Here is a 19,291-nt window from a genome sequence, read left to right as displayed (position 1 = left end):
TTCACTTCTTAACGACTTTTAAGCACTCTAAGGCTCTTCTGTCCCTACCTTCTATATACTCTATAGGGAGACTATAATACTCGCGTATAATCCTTATAGCCTAGGTTAGGTATTATTATAGGCTCTATAGGTTTTACTCGAGTATCGGTATAACTACCGGTACTATTATAGAGCTAATAGTAGTAGGTAATACCGGAGTCCTTAGTTAAGACAGTAGGCTTTCCCGTAACCTAGCTAGTATAGCGGTATATAGTAAATATATACTAATTAGATTCTATTAGAGGTATAGCTCGAGACAACTTATTCGTAACGGTGTTACTATTAACCCTAATCGTATTAAGCCCGAGTACCTTATTACTTAGGAGGACCTAATTAGATAGAGCTACGAAGCCTATAGGCGTAGACAACTCCGGCCGGTTATAGTAAAAGTCTATAATAGCGGCGGCCGCGTATTTAGATATATTCTTAGCCGGTTACTAGGTCTTAATATCCTCCTTATTCTAATATCTAAGCTATTTCACCTTATACTAAGTGTCTACTTTACGCTTCTACCCCTTCTTTACTTTACCTACTCGCTTACGGGTATATATATCTAAGATCTTCTCTACCTTATATATATATAGAGGTATTACAACTATATTAGCGACTATATCGGCTTCGGTAGTGTCGGGCTCGATAGTTATTAGCGGTAGTAGTACTAGATACTAGCCTTCGAGTAGTAGGAAGTCGGGATGATTAGCTCGCTAAAGTAATAAGGTATAGAAGTAGTTATCGAGTCCTACTATAGCGTCCGATAATCTTAGTTTATATAAGAGCTTAGCTAGTATAACTTCTATAATCTAGTACGGGCTAGCGTATCTTCTATCGAGCTTCTTAGATAGTCGAGTCGTACGGATATTCTTAGTACTTAGGTATACCTAGTCGCCTACTTTATAGTCTAGCGGGATACTTCGGTAGCGGTTTACTACTTTAGCTTAGAGAGCTTATAATATCCGTATATTTTCTTAAAGGTACTTATAAAGGTCGTAAATCCGGCGTACGAAGGCTTTAGCCGATCGCGTATCTAGTCGCTAGAGAGTAGTTAGTCCTCCCTCTTTTCTAGCGCTTAGGTCTACGCGCTCTATAAACTTAGGGTTATAGCCTAGAGTAGCGTAGAATAGCGACATACTAGTAGTTTCGGAAAGGTAGTTATTGATCGCGAACTGAGCTAGACAAAGCTATTCTACCTAGTTATGTTATGCCTCGTTAGTAAATATACGGAGATACTATTCTATTACTTAGTTAGTACGTTCCGACTATCTATTAGTTTCTAGGTAGTATAAAGAACTTAGCTTACGACTTATACGAAGTATCTTATAAAGTTTCTTCTAGAAGGTAGTAACCTATTACTTACCGCGGTCTAAAGTAATAGTATTAGGAAATCCGCGTCGGGAGAATATATACTTAAGGAAAAGTCTTACCGTATTCTATATAGTTATCGCTCCGATCGGAATTAGCTCGACTTCTTTCGTTAGCCTATCTATTACGGTTAAAATGTTATTATAGGTTATACTATCGAGGGTACTATTAGGAAGTCCGACTACGAAGTCTACCGCGATATACCTCTAAGGTCGGTCCGGTACTAAAAGTAGGTATAATAATCTAGGTAGCTACGAGTATAGAGATTTCGTCGTACGGTATATACGGTAGTTCGCGGTATATCTACGTACTAATCTTACTAAGCTAGGCTAATAGAATTCTCGTACTACGAGTTTATAGGTTCGAGCTCGTCCTAGATATCCTACTACTAGAGCGTTATAATTTATTCTAATAAGCCGAGTCCGTAGGACCTAGTTATTAGGTACCTATAGGCTCTAACTATCGTACTAGTTTCGTATATATAATATATTACTATCTACCTTATAGTACGTAGGGTATATCTTCGCCTTCTATAAGAGTAGAGGGATAGTACTATCTTTCCGTAATATCTTAATTACCGCCTTAAGTTCTTAGTCTAGGGCGTAAGTAGTCGTTATACGGTACTCGAGTTTAGCTTCGACTTTAGCTTTATTCGTAGTCTATACTTCCTAAGCTAGTACTAACTATATTTATAGTACCTATTCTAGTTCTAGAATAAACTCGGTTACTTTAGGATTTAGGGGAGTCGTCTCTTCTTCTTCGGGCGCATCTTTAATAGTAGCTCGTATAGAGTCGATCTTAAGGTGTCGCTCTAGCGGAAGTAATATCTAATACTAGTACTAATTCCTCGGATCTTCTTCTTCGGGCGCATCTTTAATAGTAGCTCGTATAGAGTCGATCTTAAGGAGTCGCTCTAGCGGAAGTAATGTCTAATACTAGTACTAATTTCTCGGATCTTCTTCTTCGGGCGTATCTTCGATAGTAGCTCGTATAGAGTCGATCTTAAGGAGTCGCTCTAGCGGAAGTAATGTCTAATGCCAGTACTAATTTCTCGGATCTTCTTCTTCGGGCGTATCTTCGATAGTAGCTCGTATAGAGTCGATCTTAAGGAATCGCTCTAGCGGAAGTAATGTCTAATACTAGTACTGATTTCTCGGATCGTCCACCCCCTAGGGAAGGTCCTAGCTACGTCTCGTTAGGCTATCTAGCTTCGTTCCTTATACACCTAGGCGGTATATAATCTAGAAGTTAAATTATAATAGAAATTCTACCTATTACGCTTACTAGCGATTTAGCTACTTCGTAGTCATAAAATATTCGAGGTTCTTATAGTCTATAAACACTTTGACTAGATCGCCGTCCTCGTCTACTTCGTAAGTAAGCTCCGGGCGCTACTCTTCAAATACTTTAATTATTACGAGGAGTTCCTTATCGTAGACCTCGTAATTATACTCCTAGGGGCTTAGCTTCTTCGAATAGAAAGCTATAGGATGTAACACTCCCTACTCGTCGTATTATAAGAGCACACCTATATTAGTAAAGTCTAAGGAGTTAGTCTCGACGACGGTCTACCTACCCGGTATATAGTATACTAGTATATCCGCCTTACTAAACGCTACTTTTAACGCCTCGAATACCCTCTAGCAATTATTAGTCTAGTTGATTCTACGGTTTTTATGATTACTAGGCCTATCTAACTTCGTTAGGTTAGTTAATAGGGATGTAATACGAGAGAAGGCCTCGATAAACCTACGGTAGAAGTTCGCGAATCCTAGGAAGGCTTAGATATCCTTAAGATTAGTTAGTACTTCCTAGGTCTATATACATTCCAATTTCTCTAGGTCTATCTCGATGCCCTAGGGTATAATAATAAGGCCTAGATATTTTATACGTTCCTAGTAGAACTCGGACTTATCGATATTAATAGTAAGCCCGGTATCTCGTAGCTTAATTAATACCTTTCGTACGTGTTCGACGTGTTCCTCTAGAGTGTCGCTAAAGATAAGGATGTTATCTAGATATACTAATACAAAGTCATCTAGATGTTTCTATAGAACCTTATTAATATATAACTAAAAGGTTACGGGTCCGTTATAGAGGCCGAACGGTAATACGAGGCATTTGTATATACCGTAGCGTATTACGAAAGCTATTAGCTACTCGTACCCTTCCGCGATACGTAACTTATTAAAGGCTACTATAATATCTAGTTTCGTAAAGTACTTCTTTCCGTATATACGGTTAAGCGTTTCCTATATTAATAGAATAGGATAGCGATTCTTAATAGTAATAGCGTTTAGCCTACGGTAGTTAATATATACTCGTAGCCCTCCTCTAGGCTTTCTTACTACTAATACCGGTGCCGGTAACTAGCTTGTTTTCTAACTAGCCTTACGTACCTTACCTTCTAAAGTCTATTTAAGTAACTATTTCTTAACGGCTTTATTCTCCTTCTCGGCTAGTCCGTATAGCTTTCGATATAGCGGTTCTTAAGGTCTACCGGGGTTAATATAAATCTCGTAGTCGATACCTAGTCGGTAAGGTAGAAGTCCCTCGTAGTCCTTTACTAAGAAAGTATCTATAATGTCGTAGTATATAGGCGGGAGCTTCTCTTTAGAATTGTAGTTGAACTGCTTGTTTAAGAACTAATCTAGGTCATTAGCTACTATCGCGCTTAGTTCAAGGCTATTATCGTTATTATCGTTATCCTCGCGCCCCGTAGGTATAATATAGAAGTACTCGGCCCTAGGCCGGTACGTATATATCTCCTATACGCACTACGAGACTTTCTAGTAATCTAGCTCTTTATCTATCTCTAGAGCGGACATATTCAGCTCCGCCCCTCCGGCTATAAATCCTACTAATTCGCTAGTAAAGGGCTTTAGTCTATATTTCGTTTACTAGGTTCTACCGATATAGTTTAGAGATTATACTATTATCGATATCTTATTATATAGATAGTGACCGAAGTAGTAGTAAGATCTAAACGCTACCTCGCTAGTTTCCTAGAAGATGTTTAGGTTATATACGGAGAGCTACGGTAGTCTAAAGACAATGTCGTATTTGAGGTTAGTAACGTAGTATAGTATTTACTCGTAATAACCGCCGATAACTACGTCTATAAGGGCTATATATATAATCTAACGCGCTATAGCCGATCTATCTCCTAGTATCACTCGTCTGTTCTTCGTCAAAGGGATTAAGGGGGTTATATATTTACGTATAAATTTCTAATTAAGAAAGAGAGAGGTAGAGGTAGAATCTATAAGGCCGCGAGCCTTTTTATATTATATTATTACGGGTAATACTATATAAGAGTATATAGCTAGTTATTGTTTATCTAGTATATCTACCGATATCTTAAGCTCCTTACTATAGTCCGTCTCTTATATTCTATATCTCTTAATCTTATACTCTTTCTGTCTAAGAAAGTTCGGTTACTAACCGCTATCTACTATACTTAGGTAGCGGTCGTGCCATTTCCCTATTACTATAGGTCGGTAGTAAGGGAGCTAAGGTTCGGGTTATTTCGTAGACGTAGAGGGCGGTAGTCGCCGTCGTAACTATATATTAGGCATTTAGAGTTCGTTAATACGTACGAGCCTATACGGTAGCGGTAGTACTTACCCTACTTCTTAAGGTCCTCCCGCTACTTACGGTTTAATAAAGGTAGGTTCTATAAGTAAACCGGTAGGTCCTCCTTCTTCTTCGTACCTACGTATAATAGTAGTCGCTAGACGATTATAGCGGTCGTACTAGTAGCTAGGGCGCCTACGGCATTACTACCGTTCTATACGCCGTTATTATTCGAATTAGGGTTGCTACGTAGGCGCTCCTTCTATAGATATAGTCGGTCGGTCTCGTAGAAGCTCTTATCTAGTACCGTACATTCCTTAATAACATCCTATATATCGTATAAGCGTCTATCTACTCCCCTATCGCTAAAAGTCTTAATAAAGTACTTACGGTTTAGGCGGTTACGAAATAGTATTAGCTTAGTCTCGTCGGTCTACTCTATCTAAGTACGTAGCTTTAAGTAGCGAGCGTAGAAGGTAATAAAGGTCTCGCCCTACTCCTACTTATAGGTAGCGATATTAACTATAGCCTTAGTTCCTTCGTTACGGGTACCGTACTAGCGCGTTATCTAATCTAGTAGTTCTTTACTAGTCTTAAACTCGTTAAATAATTGTTATCTAGGCACGGGAATCCTCGGCTTAATACTTCTCTAAGGGTCACCCTATATCTATCTATATATAAAACTTAGGCCGTGTACCTCCGAGCGGAAAGTAGTTATAGTTAGCTTAAGAAGTACGCTACTATACTAACTATCGAAGTTAGGGTCGTTATCGTTCTTAAAGTACTTCGGGTTAGGCACGCCCTTACTAACCTCGATACCGCGTATTAGCGTACGGTTAATAGTAAATAGGCGTTCTAAAAGTTCGGTTATAGGAGTCTATATACGGGTATTACGCGCTCGAGAGTCGCGACCGTTGTTATTATTAGGTCGTAGACGGTTTATATTACGTCCTCGGTCGTTATTACTATTACCGTTATTATCGTTACTACCGCCTCCGCCGCCGCCGCCTCTACTAGTAGCTTTACGATACTTACGTATTAGCTACTCGAGTAAAGTCTCGCGCGGAGGTAAATAGGAGGGTCGGCGACTAGAGCGGCCTCTATTCTATATAGTGTCTTTAGTAGCTTAGAGTCGAGTCTTTAGATCGTTAACCTCCTTCTAAAGAGCCTAGTTCTTAGCTTCGGCATCCGATACCTTCTTCTTCTCCTCTTATAACTTTACTAGGTCATAATCCTTCTTACTCTTTAGCTCTACGGCTATCTTCTATATTATAGCCTCCTCGCTTCGTAGTATCTTATAGATACGGTTATACTCGGTATATAGCGTAGTATACTAGGTATTCTAGAGGTTATTAGCTCGCTCTATTATATCGAGTTGTCTACCTTTAGTAATCGCTATATTTACTACCTATAGTACGAAGTCGTAGATAGTCTTCGGGTACTAGGATACGAGGGTCGTAAGTTTGTCTAGTATTACATTTTAGTATTCGGATACGAGAATATACTCTACCTCGTCGAGTAATATATATACCTCGTCTAGGTCGCCGCCTAGGTTCTCTTTAAGCTTAAACTCGAATAGTTCTATAAAGTTAATCTTACTACCTTCTTCTCGCTCGAAGGCTTTCTAGTAAGCTTTATCAATTTCCTATTATAGCGCGACACCGGTATCTACTATAACCCGCCGGTTATCGTCCTATATCTAACTCCGAGGGAAAGAGGAGAGGTTAGGGAAAAGAGATATACGCTACTTACCTTTACCCTTAGGCTTTAGTAGCGGTAGTATACCGCCGTTTGTCTATAAAGTCATATTATCTAGGTTCGGGGGAGGCGTAACGATGCCTATTTCCTAACTGTCTACGAGCGCGCGACTACCTACTAATAATGTCGCCGTATTACGTTCTCTAGGCATTTACGCGCTATACGCCTTACCGTGTTCTATATTCTAATACGACTCTACGCGTTCTTCGAGTTCTATAGTTCTATTTATTCCTATTAATACGCGTCCCTTACCTAGATCCGTAATCTAGGTAGGGTAGTAGAACAAACTATAAGGGCGCGCGTACTATAGGGTCCGAATAAGAGAGTTGTTATTCTACGAAGCTACGAAAGAGGAGCGCGAGGCGTAGCGAAGTTATAAAGTAAAGCTAAGCCGCGCTAACCCGATACGGAAGGTCCGCGGTTTACCCGGGCCGACGTAGCTATAGTAAGGGGTCGCGGGCTGCCCGTAATACCCGGCTATATATATTAGACTATACCTTTAGGTCTTATTAGAGGCGCTATAAGACGATAAGAACTATATACAAATTCTAAGGCGGCCTCGTAGTAACCGGTTTAAGAAGTCGCTACCTCTACTTATTATAATCGCTAATAGTACTTGCCTTAGGTATAGATAAGAGACTTATATATACTCTTTAATCCTACTAAGTCAATCGTTAATTAATATTAATAGTCCCGAGTAGTCCGCTAATCGGGTAGAATTCGTCCGCTAGCTTATCGAGCGACACCCTAAAAGGTACCGTATATATAGCTCCTAGGACTCGCTTCGAGAATAGAGACGCCGAGTAGGCGATAGAGTGAAAGGGTCCTATCTAATAGGAAGTTAGATATACTAAAGAAGACTAGGCCCTAGGATAGATTTTAGCTCGCGATTCGGCTATATCGTAGGTAAAGGATAGTAGGAGGATAATTTCTATATTGTATTCTACGAATAGATAGACGAGGATATATTATAGCGTCGTCCCTCCGAAAAGAGACGGTACTCGTTACGCCCTAGAGGAGGGACGCCTTAGCTATACGGTACGGTCTTCGAAGCTACGATAAGTATAAATTACCGGCCCTTCTAGATAGCTACTACTTTCGATAATCTAATAAGTTGAGTTCAAAGGCGCCGGTGAAGCTAACGAGGCTTATAGATAACGGCGTAGAGGTATACAATTATTCGTATAGCGCTAAGGTTAGCGTATATAAGATATAGCCTCTAGTTCCGGCTTAAACTTTACTATAGACGTCCCTCGGTCCTAACTATAAGATGCGACTATAGTACTAGACTCGACTAATACGACTTCTCTTACGCGCGAGCTAGCTAGTATCCGACCGAGGCTATTCTCCTTAACCGGTATTACCTTCGCCGAGAATAACGCCCTCCGATACTATATCTTAAGGCGGCGAGCTAACCGTTATCCTAGACTTAGCTATCCTAAAAGTAGCATCCTCTAATATAGCGTATTATAGTACGTAGACTATACTCGTATATAGCCTAGCTAATCCCTCGACTTTAGCCGATCCTTCGACTATAGCCTAAACTCGTATATAGCTTATAGCCTAGTCTTAACTATAGCCTATAGATAGTTAGGTCTTAACTACTTTATACTACCCGTTATAGGTCAGGTCTTAACTACTTTATACTACCCGGAACTAATTAGGTCGGATTAAGGTATACTTTCTAAATATACGGCTATATAAACTCCTATACTATCGTCCTTAAGATAAAAGTTATCGTCGAGGTACTAGCGAGTTAGGACGGAGTTCGTAAAGGCGCGCGTACATCCTACCTATCCTTAAGGAGGAAGAAAGACTTCGGAGGTAATAGTAGCTACTCGGTAGAGTATATAACGTCTACTAGGACGTAAGGCTCTTAAGCTAGTAATTTGTAACAATCGAGTTGAATTTAGTATTCGGCCCTTCTATTTCTACTACCGTTTATAGCCACTGCGCCACTTTAGTATATTAACTTTTAAGAACGAGATAAAGAGTTTAGGGGTAGTCACCTTTTACCTTCGATCGTAATCTACTTTAAACCCTATTCTAACCGGCCGGACTTCTTAAGAGGCCTAATAAACACTACCGGCTATGTTTAAAGCCTTTAATACTATAGCTACGTATAATATCAAACCTTGAAACACCGCGGTTCGTGACTAATATCGTGGCTAGAGAAGCCTATTAGGTGCTCTAGATCTAGCGGATTACGATCGGGTAATTAGAGCGTCTATACTATAGGTAGTTATATATACCTTGTACACTAGCCCCCGTCTATATAGGGCTGTAGTAGAGCTTCGATATAGATATATTATATACGAAGTGATGCCGTATATCCTGTCTTACCCAGCCTCTCGAGCTTTATCTAACTCGTATTAGGGCTAGGTTTCGTTCGGAAGCCACCGAACAGGTAATGAGTATCGCCGTCAATAATTATGAACATCTGTACTTACTGGTCTATAGGCAATTCGCGTCCCCGAGCATGATTCGGCACACTTCGCGGCGTTCCGCTCGATAGGCCTATGCCTGTGCCCACTATATGTACACTAAGCCGCCGATGTCTACACGAACTCACCTAGCCCGTGAAGACACGACTATTATAGAGCGCTCAGTACGACTCCACGTCCTTGTAGACTTTCTTACTTCGCCTAAGGAATCAATCAAGGATGCGTATCTCTCACACAGCCGATGGAATTAAGATATAGCCCCTAGAGAAGTCGGTCTTGTACGCCACTACTGCCCGTGAAACACTCAACACTCGGCCTAAGGATGTCAGAAGCACTGAACGACCTTAGATAAAAGGGATGCGGCTGTCGCTCTCTTTTAGTCTTCTTGTGAATGCTTAGATCAGACCTTTAATACGAAGTGGTTGATCTAGCTAGTAACTTTCCTCGGCATAGATTCGCTTATCTACTGGTCGAGGACAGCAAGACTTCCGGAATACTCTATAGGCAGGACGGTGTCGTAGTCCTCTAGCCAGAGAATTCAGGTACTGACATGTTCCTACATGCTGAACAGTGGCTATATGTTTTCGAGAAGCGCTTTCACTATGTCCAGTCTTACGGTGTGGCAATCAAGGTGACCGTGTTGGGTTCTACGAGCCTTATCCGCGGCCAATTTAGCTTAATGGCAGTCGTGGAGCTGCATGCCTATAGGCTGACCATACTAACGTACATATAAATTAGGCGTTAAGAAATGCTATGTACGCTAATCCTCGGCTTCCGTATGATGCTGATCCCCGGCTTCCGTATGATACAGACGACTGCTTCCAGCCGAATGTGTAGCGCTCCTTCCCTCTTCTCTTCGTCTTGTGACTAACCGAGAGTCGAATACATCTACTCCCTAAATGTGGCGACCTAGGAGGCAAAGATGTAAACCAGACCAGTTTATCACAGCATCCAAAGTCGAGCCATATCTTGTCCCTCGTCGTGGCCCCGACGCCTATCTGATTAATCCCTGTCTCTTACATCTCGGGCAAAAAGCAGGAAATGTGCTTCTGGAATTCCCGGTCAGGTTCACTGATATTGCTGTCCGGCTAGGAGGTCGTCCACCGAGTGGCCAGCGGCGTTTGCTTCTCGATGTCGCCATTCTGTGGTAGTGGTCAAAGGATTTTCAACCGGGATCCCGTTCGTAGATCGTGGGTGACATTCGCGGACCATGTTCTCATTTTCGGGCTATATGTTCGGTGCCGTTTCCTCCAAGTTTGCTTAAGCTTCTGAGCAGCCAGCCATCCACCATGCCGCTCGTGAACCATAGATCAGCCTAAGACAAGATGCCGAGTGTATTGATAGGCTAAATGTTTGTGGACTGCCTGTCGAGTGTGTTGATGACAAGTGGTGGCTAGGAAATCTCTAGCTAGGATCCCGTTCGTCGGCTATGTGTTCGGTGTCGTGCATTCGGAAGAGTGCTTGAGCTTCTAAGCAGCCAGTAGGTCCGCTCGCGATTCATGGTTCTGCTTGAGACTAGATGATGAGTGTGTTAATCGGCTGGATGGCTGTGGCTGTGTCGGGCTGTCGAGTGTGTTATGTACGGGTCTGCGATGCGAGCCATGTGTTCGACATCGTGCACTGATTGATGTTCTGACCAGTCAGTCACCCGCTGCGTCGCTTAAGAACCGTCGGTATGCCCGAGACTGGATGCCGAGCGTGTTGATGAGCTTAATCGCTACAGACTGGCTGTCGGGTGTGTTGATGCTCGCGGGCATCTGACCGGTTTTGCCTATAGGCATATTGACGTCGCTTCGTTGACGTTTCGCAGTATGTACATCTAGGCCGATGTACTGGGAGATGGCGTATAGATGCTCCAGGAATGCGGGAGGTACGCTTCGAGTTCATTAAGGTCGAGGAAATACCTCTGCCACCTTCCTTCCTTCCTTCCTACCAATGCTTCCACTTCATCTTTAGCACCCACTCGATGCTGCTACTGCTGCTTGCTTGCATACATGCTATGTAGCAATCGCAGTCAACCGCTTCACGTTCATGCTAGCTACTAGCAATTCGAGGACAATGCGCCGACGTGACCGTAGCTATCTCTCGATTCAGATAGGAGCGAACACTTGACTTAGAGGTAGACGGCGACTGGCAGACAATGCCACCTTTGCCCTCTGCGAGACCATGTCAGTATATGTCAAGCATTGGGACTACTGCTCACACCTTGATACTACTTGCCGAAGCCACAACTCTATAAAAGCTAGGAAACTTGACGAAGCGAGCTCGACAGGTTCTCTCCTCATCGCGAACCGACATTGAACGAGCTTCTCTCCCCCACGACGGAGCAATCTTGTGCTGTCAACAGACGCCTGATATCGGTAGTCGAGCAGAACAGAGCTCGTGATGTTGTTGGTGATTCAAAGCTCGATCCTAGCACAGTGTTCGCCACTGTCATCTTCGTCGTAGTGGAGCTTAGAGAGATATCGTACGACTTCCGAAGTGCCGAACCTGTCTAGGAAATTCGAAGCTATGTGCCTTTCGTTACCAAAATCGCGCTGTGCGAGTTTACCAGTGCGCCACGAACGACTACCTTACGTGGGTCAGTATGTTCTTGTGTATTGATCAATTCCTCTTCAGCCACGGGACAATCAGCTGACTATTTGGTCTCACGAGCATAGCCGTCTTCCCCCGAGCCAAGCCAATCGATAAGGCCGGAAAGCTTGATCGCCGTTGCCTGTGTCTCTCCTCCATTAACCTCACGGCTTACCAATACGCAATAACACTCCGCGCCGGGGCTTCTTCATCGCCAGGCCTGACAGATCGCTCCGACGCACGAGGATGTGCTCAATCTCTACTACACAGCCCGAAAAGTCGCTCAGCCGGCCGCAGCAGGCCCATCGCGCTCTACCGAGATGCTACAAATCGTCGTACGATGACCCCGACAAAGCAGAAAACCCCTCCTGCCGAGGACATGATGAGATGTATACTGTGCGAAGAAGACTTCGACAGTGTTAGTGCAGCAAAGTCGACTTGCAAGCCTTGTCCTTATCCTCGTGATTGTAGCCGGTGTCTAAGATCGTCTTGCCTGCCTGCGCGCCTCTCGATGCGCCCTGAGTAGGCTCACAATTGAGGAAGGGGCTGGGTTCGACGCCGATGGGGAGTCCATACTGCCTCTTTCTAGATATATATTGGAGACCGATGGAGTAGGTGCCCGTAGTCCTGGTGGTGCACTTTCGTGGTCAGATGAGCTTGTCGAGTCCAACATGGCGTGCATCTCCGCTTGCCATTCCGTGACCAGTAGTGGGTGAGGCGATTCGTGGGGTCGGTGCCGGTCCCATTGCTAGACGAGATGCGCCTCCTTCTCTTTGTTCATTTTCTTAGTGCGTCTCGCCACATCGTCCTGCTAGTCCGTTGCAGCTGTGCTCGTGCGACCACTCCCTTTCTCCGTTCGGATGACACCAGGCCGTCGACGAGTTGTTAGGTATGGACAGAGCGAGGCCTTCCGAGAAAGACCAGAAAGCTCCGCCGTACCAGCCATGGCCATGGTTAAGCTTGGGCCCTAGATAAATGGTACCCAGTGGATGGATCGTCGCGTTGACGATGTGTAGATAGTTGTCTCTTGTTAAGTGTACATGGTCGACACAGGAAAAGCTGAAGTTGTGCATGTCTAGGTATGGAGTGGCAGAAGGATCCTGGCTGAGCATAGAATAGAGCATACGGTACCCGGAGCGCTAGTCAGTATACAGTCACAAGCCTCGATCGGTCAACGTCGTAGTCTTGCGGCTTATAGATTCAAGCCATCAGGTGTGTCAGTGATAGGTATGAGGGGCGAGTGCGTATCAATTCGCAATTCCCGAAGGCCACTCGCCCCTCATACCCATTGCGTACCGGATGAAATTGCGAAGAAGCTGTGTCGGCCAAAATGGTGATTGGAGGAAAACTGCAAAATGTGTGTGTTCAGCACTGGAGTGTGAGAGTGCCAGCATCATGGAATGCAATGTCATGGCATCATCCAAGCTCCCAGCCCGCTATGGCACAGTATCTGTAGTATCGTGAGAAGCAGGCAAGTGCCCCGGCCTATGGAATGCAATGTCACGTCACGCTCATAGTATCAGCCAAGCGGTAGACAGGAATTGCGCCCGAGTATGCATCAGGTCACTTGCAGCTCGAAATCTGTCGGTGACTCAAGCCAACTGGGCGCAGCTGTGTCTCGAGGTGCGTCTGATCGAGCGATGCTGACGTATTAGGTTGGTATCCGGTACTTTCGCGCAGATTCGGGTGATGGCGATGAAGTGTTGATGATGGTCGGGTGATGGCGGTGAAGTGTTCGAGCGTGGCCGTGGACCAGTGTTCGGGGTGGGGTCACGTTTTCTATGCACGTGCGGGTAAGCTCGTACAGCTGAGCTCGTGCAAGCGTGGCGTACGACTTTGGGAAAGCGCTCAAGTCCGTACATGTCCGCTGTACGAACTTAAGCATAGTGAGCAAGAATAGAGAAGTTACGTTGGTTGTCAACAAAACATCTTGTTCACACAGCGTACATGTACGTAGCTACACGTACACTACGAAAGACTGCATTGACACCATGGCACGGGTGCGCGTATCTCCCCCTCCGTCAACAGATCCGCCAGCGCATCCGCCAGACCCCGACCTCGAGAGGTTGCGCCGCACGTCCGCTGTGGAGAACAACGACCAAACGCTCAAGGAGTACCGTGCATGGTGGAAGACAGAGCATGCTGCTTATGCAACGGTATCAACACCCACCTTCGACTACTCAGAACAGCTTCCAGAAGACCTGCGAACGCTTCTACGGCATGCCATCAAGGGCGACATCACCGCGACTGACACCACACGCGCTCGCTGCCTTCAATCGCTGGTCGCTCTAGAGCAGTCCGACTTCTGGAGACTCTCATTGCTAGACGCATTTGGTCTATTTGGCAAACTTCCCTTGAACAACCGCGATTTCCTTCAGAATTTGCGCCGCCTTGAAACACCCGCGACGACTTCCGCAACGGATCGCATCCAAGTGTTCACAGCGCTCGAGAAGGTGGCCTCTCAGCGTCGTGATCGAGTCCTCCGACCATGGGCACGCTCCAATGTGGCCAAGAATCGCGAATGGGCGGCATACGATGTCTATGCGGTACTTCGGGACTTACAGGCCAAGCAGAGCGCCGCCGTGGAGGGCAGCAGCAGCGACAGCAACGAACAGATTAGCACAAGCTCGCCGATCCGAAACAAGGGCAAGGACGGAACAGATCACAGGGTACTAGGAAGTCAAGAAAATGCAGGCCACGATGAGCAATGTGAAGATGAGGAGGATCAAGGCGATGATAATGGCAGCGTCGAGGGCGATCAAGAACAGCAGACACATAAGCCAGAGCAGGCCGAGGACGAGCGCGACATCGAAGTTGGGCGGGGCGGATTTAGCAACGACGGGCTCGTGGTAGAGGAAGGTGACAGTACATCATTCTTCCCGAGACTGAGGTCCTTGCCTCCGTCCGATAATGAATCGTCGGAGCTGCCTCCGTACTTTCCTCGACCTCGCGACAGAACACCCACACCGCCATCTCCATCACCAACACTAACACCAACACCAATACCGACGTCGAAGCAGCCCACAGACCTATGTACACATATGTCTGTGCATACAAAACGTCCTCTTCCAGACCCCGACGAAGTGATGGCCCTCGGATGCAAGAAGTCCAAGCGCACCAGACGCCACACCAAATCTCTTATGCCTATTACCGCCTCACGCCCAGCGGCTTCACTTTCGGCTTCTATCGCCGCTATAGCCGTATGGACCGAGTTGCTCGAGCAAGCGTGCGACTGCCTCGTCTTCAGCCAAACATACGAACAAAATTCACATGCGCTACGCGCAGCCACCGTCTCACCTTCACCTACCCAATCGCACTGCGTCTTCTTCCGACCCGAGCAGCATCATACCGAGTGGCAACTCCTCTACCTCGACTTCCAGACCAAGCGAGCCAGCACCTTCCGTCCCTTCCGATCAGCCACGGCCCCGAATCATGGAGAGTGCCTTTTGGAAAGCTTGAGCCACACTATACGTGGGATCAAGTTTGACCACAAGGTTGTCGAGCTCATACCCGACGTCAATGACCCAGACACTACCGAGCACGATCCTCCACAGAACAGCCACCTGCTAGTCGCCGCGGTTGCCGCATTTCTGTGCAGTGATGATGGTCCACCGGAGCAAGTGTCGCCACGGCTCTGGGCAAGAATCTTGGACTTTCTCGAAGCCCACGCCACTGACACTCACGAGTCCCCCGATCTCGACCCGTCGACACTATTCCCGCTGAACGATCCCACAGAGTGCGAACGAATAGCCAGACAAGAAGCCAGGCCTGACTTTCCTCCCACCTCATCTGCATCGTCGGCTCCGTTGGCGTTGCAGCAGCTAGAAGAGGCTTGGCAGGTGGCGGAAGCAGTGTGTACCAACTTCGAGGATGTTGAACACAGGGTTGCGTTTCTAGTCGCAGAGGCTCAGGTGATACGCAAAATCATCAAGGCCGTGGGTCGGACCGGTACGAATACAACACCTGCCAACAGGGCTGGCCAGCTCACCAAAGAGCTTGAGAAACTTCAGGCCGGGTTTGAACAGCTTGAAAAACTCGGATGGCCGGCAGGTACTTCGCGCGAGGATTACCTTGTCAACCTTGACAAGACGAAGCAGGGCATCGCGGAAGCTGAGAAGACTCCTGCTCAGAGTGCTATAGGCTCAGCTGCCGCACAACTTGATAGCAAGGTCTGCTCGATAATCGCTGACTTTGGCGAGTACAAACGCTGCTATCGGAGGGCCAGGGAGATGTTGGAAGATGGCATGCGCGCGCTTCACGCTAAGTGAAAGTGGTCTCACAGGCGTTGGCCAATGCATGCATGTTCAGCTACGCGACGAGTGTAGGAGGCAGATGTGAAGCATGACACATGGGAAGCGAGATGGATTGGTGAGCGCTGGCAGACATTGTTGACCAGCGAGCTATGCAATGAGACCCGTTGCCAGGACCTTTTGCTGTGGACCAAACCGCAATTAATTCATCGTTGAGATTGATCGACATGTACAGCTACAGTAGATGTACACAGCTACAGCTCTTTGTTTTCCTCGCGCAGGTCTGATGCTTGCTCGTTTGATTGTTCCTCCCTCATTCGCCTCTCTGAGGTTTCCAAGTAACAACATTAATGAAGTCTTGGACTTCGTATATGTACGTCAGCGCCAAATTCGGACGTCATGGCAAATCCGTACAGCGGATGGGTGGCCAATGTACGAACTTGGCGTGTCCCGGGCATCTGTACGAGTTTGGCAAGCGTCTGCGATTGTACGAGTTTGACTGGGCCTATCACTCGGCTGGCCTCCATAGCGCGCTGCAACTGGGCAAATTTGTAGTTGATACGTTGACATGGCTTCCGGTATTTGATAACAGTCATATAAGCGTTGAATTCGTTGTGTGATTATGTTGAAGTTGGAGGTGTGATGGGGACCCTGGAAGTGGTGCCTAAATGCCCCATGTCACCCGACTCGAGCACTCGTCCTCATCAAGGTTGCTGTCAGCCTCGACCTCACAACAACATCGAGACACAACACCGCAGACATCCCACAATACTTTCCTCGCTTTACCTCACCTCACCGGGTGGCATGTCCATGTCCCTGCCCAGCGATCTTCCACCGTCTCCGCCTCTGACGCCCAAGTCATCTCCCACCGACGACGTCGACGCCCTCCTCAGCGCGCTCCGCCTCGTCGCACGAGGCCGGTTGCCATCTCCGCGGCGCGACCAGTACTCCTTCCCTCTTCCGCCAGCTGCCTGGCCCATTTTTCAGGCGCGCCTGTCCGCCGAGGCGCCGCTGTTGGCGTGGTTCACCGCGCACGCGCGATACGACTACACCCCCGACCCCGACGGCACTTTTGTGCTGCGGATGCCTGGCAAGGTTCACGAGAACTTCATTGCAAGCTTCAACTCCTATGTCGTGCGCGAAATCTTGCCCAAGCTGTCAGCACTGGACGAGCGATTGAGCGGCCTAGGTTTGGGAGGTAGTCGCACTTTGTCCTTTGAGCCGGAGCAGCGCGGAGCTGCCGAAAGCGCCGAGGACCAAGAGGTCGATGAAGGATCTCGAGTGCAAGAGCAAGCTGTCCAGGACAAACAATCTCGCCCAAAGACGACCCTAGACAGGAGTCCAGACACATGCATCGTCTACAATGGCCGCGACTACCACTACAAATGGCCTGCGCTGGTTGCGGAGGTCAGTTATACCCAGCAACGTCGAGCGCTGCCCCATCTGGCCGACGACTACATACTAGAAACCAACTTTCAAATTCGCTGTGTCCTAGCATTCGATGTCCCAGACCGGCAGCACCCTAAAACGAAAGATACCGACATGACGGCTGTCGTCTATCTCTGGCGACCAGGCTTCAATGCCGAGGAAGAAGCCATTAGTGAAGCTCATGTCGATGCGGTGCCCTTTCGCAGCGCTGACGGTAAGCCATGCGACGGCGAGCTCACCATCGAGATGGCCGACTTGATACCGAATCCAATCTACCAGGATCTTCCGCAGCGAATACAGGAAGCATGTCCGAAGTTTACAATTTCCTTCGCCCAACTTTCGGAGTGGCTCGATTCTGCCGAACGCGAGACGTTCGTCCCTAACATGCCTCCGCTAGCGCGAAAACGAAGGCGAGCTCTCACGCCCGAGGAAGTGCTCGGCGATGAGCGCGAGAGAAAGTTTCGGAAACAAGAGCAGGTCGCGGATGCTTTGACAGCGAAGGGAGATGGGACTTGGAAAGGGACAACCACGGGTCGGACCAAAGCTCCTATAACGCCGAGGATGAGGCAAAGCGAACGGCTGAACCCGAAGGATTGAACCCCAACAGGATCCTCGGTCTACTAGGTCTTCGAGGCGTATAGTGGAAACGATAGCAGGGAGGGTTATAGTAGTGGTAGCAACGCTAGAACAAGAGGAGACGGATGGTCTGAACTTTGCCGGAGAGCTTAGTACAATGGATACGAGGAGACTACAATGGAGACTCTAGAAGATGCCAATCATTGAGGTCTGACGGTTATGTGTCCACCTTGCTTATACAATGTACAGAGCGAGCCACCGCGAGATTCTGTCAGCCGCCTTTCGTCTCTAATACTTCTTCTCTGCCATCTACCACCACGCCTATCAAGTTCTCCGACACTTCTAGCTTAACATCTCGCCCTACTTCAACACATATTCCCTGCCTTCTCACGGATCTACAACGCTATGTTCGTATAGCACACATACCCGATTCAGATGTAGCTTTCCTCGACGGGTTGTTCCAAGGGCTGTTCAGATCTATACCTTATACGTCCTAGCCTAGCTAGCAAGCGCTGTTCCGCATGTCCCCGACTATAGGGATCCGAAGGCGTAGAGGAGGTATCGAAAGATGTGGTCTCTAGCAGACTTTAGCTAGGCATCGGCATCGGCGTAATCGGGATCGCTAGTATAGTCGTTCGGCGGATCCGAGAGCTCGGAGTATACTCTCGCTAATGCCAAACCCGCATTACAGGCACACTGAGGTATGTCGCGATCCGAGCGTGCACATGGGCAACATCCCATCATCAAAACTTGAGGCCACGTACGCTAAGAATCAGGTGACTGATTAGTCACCTATAGCCTCTTCAAGAGCAACACTTGTCTATTCTAGATAGACATATGCAATACACAACCTGCTTTTGAAACACCCTATATAAGCCCGTACAATAACTTCCTATACTTCTAACGTAATAGTTATAAGCCCGGTTAGCGCTCACTAACATTCGCTATAACAAGGAAGCCCTAAAGTAGAGTTTATATCGTTATAGCACTACTACTACAACTAGTACAGTAGTACCCCCCTAGGTGTTAGGGCGAGAGCCTAGCCTATAAGATATAAGAGTAAAAGCGAGAATGTAGGTACGAAGTGTAGATATAAAGGGTATAGTATAATTACTATATAAAACGAAAGACGAAGAAAGTAAGAGAGGCCTAGGGAAGGCCGGATACTTATACGCGACCCTCGCGAGTACGTGTCCCCGTATTAATAGGGCTAGACCCTCGCGAGTACGTGTCCCCGTATTAATAGGGCTAACCTATACGAAGCCGCGCTTAGTAGCTTTGCTCAAA

At 46.8% G+C, this 19,291-nt stretch overlaps 3 protein-coding genes across 3 annotated transcripts; all 3 read left to right on the top strand.

Moving 5' to 3' along the window:
* Positions 1-9,054: 9,054 nt before the first annotated feature.
* On the top strand, positions 9,055-9,279 carry CLAFUR5_20393 (uncharacterized protein; the record flags this gene model as incomplete). Its single annotated transcript, XM_059463229.1, has 3 exons — positions 9,055-9,059; positions 9,109-9,139; positions 9,193-9,279. The coding sequence occupies 3 exons, from the start codon at positions 9,055-9,057 to the stop codon at positions 9,277-9,279; spliced, it is 123 nt and encodes a 40-aa protein (XP_059319214.1).
* A 4,462-nt stretch (positions 9,280-13,741) lies between these two features.
* Positions 13,742-16,018, top strand: CLAFUR5_14650 (uncharacterized protein; the record flags this gene model as incomplete). Its single annotated transcript, XM_047913798.1, has 1 exon — positions 13,742-16,018. The coding sequence occupies one exon, from the start codon at positions 13,742-13,744 to the stop codon at positions 16,016-16,018; it is 2,277 nt and encodes a 758-aa protein (XP_047769779.1).
* Positions 16,019-16,804: 786 nt separating this feature from the next.
* Positions 16,805-18,025, top strand: CLAFUR5_14649 (uncharacterized protein; the record flags this gene model as incomplete). The annotated part of the gene is made up of 1 exon (XM_047913797.1): positions 16,805-18,025. The coding sequence occupies one exon, from the start codon at positions 16,805-16,807 to the stop codon at positions 18,023-18,025; it is 1,221 nt and encodes a 406-aa protein (XP_047769783.1).
* Positions 18,026-19,291: the final 1,266 nt, after the last annotated feature.

Source organism: Fulvia fulva, chromosome 14 (genome assembly GCF_020509005.1).
Source record: "Fulvia fulva chromosome 14, complete sequence".
Classification (NCBI taxonomy): Eukaryota; Fungi; Ascomycota; class Dothideomycetes; order Mycosphaerellales; family Mycosphaerellaceae; genus Fulvia; species Fulvia fulva.
Note: the sequence above shows the minus strand (reverse complement) of the source record. Positions and strands in the feature narration are given on the sequence as shown.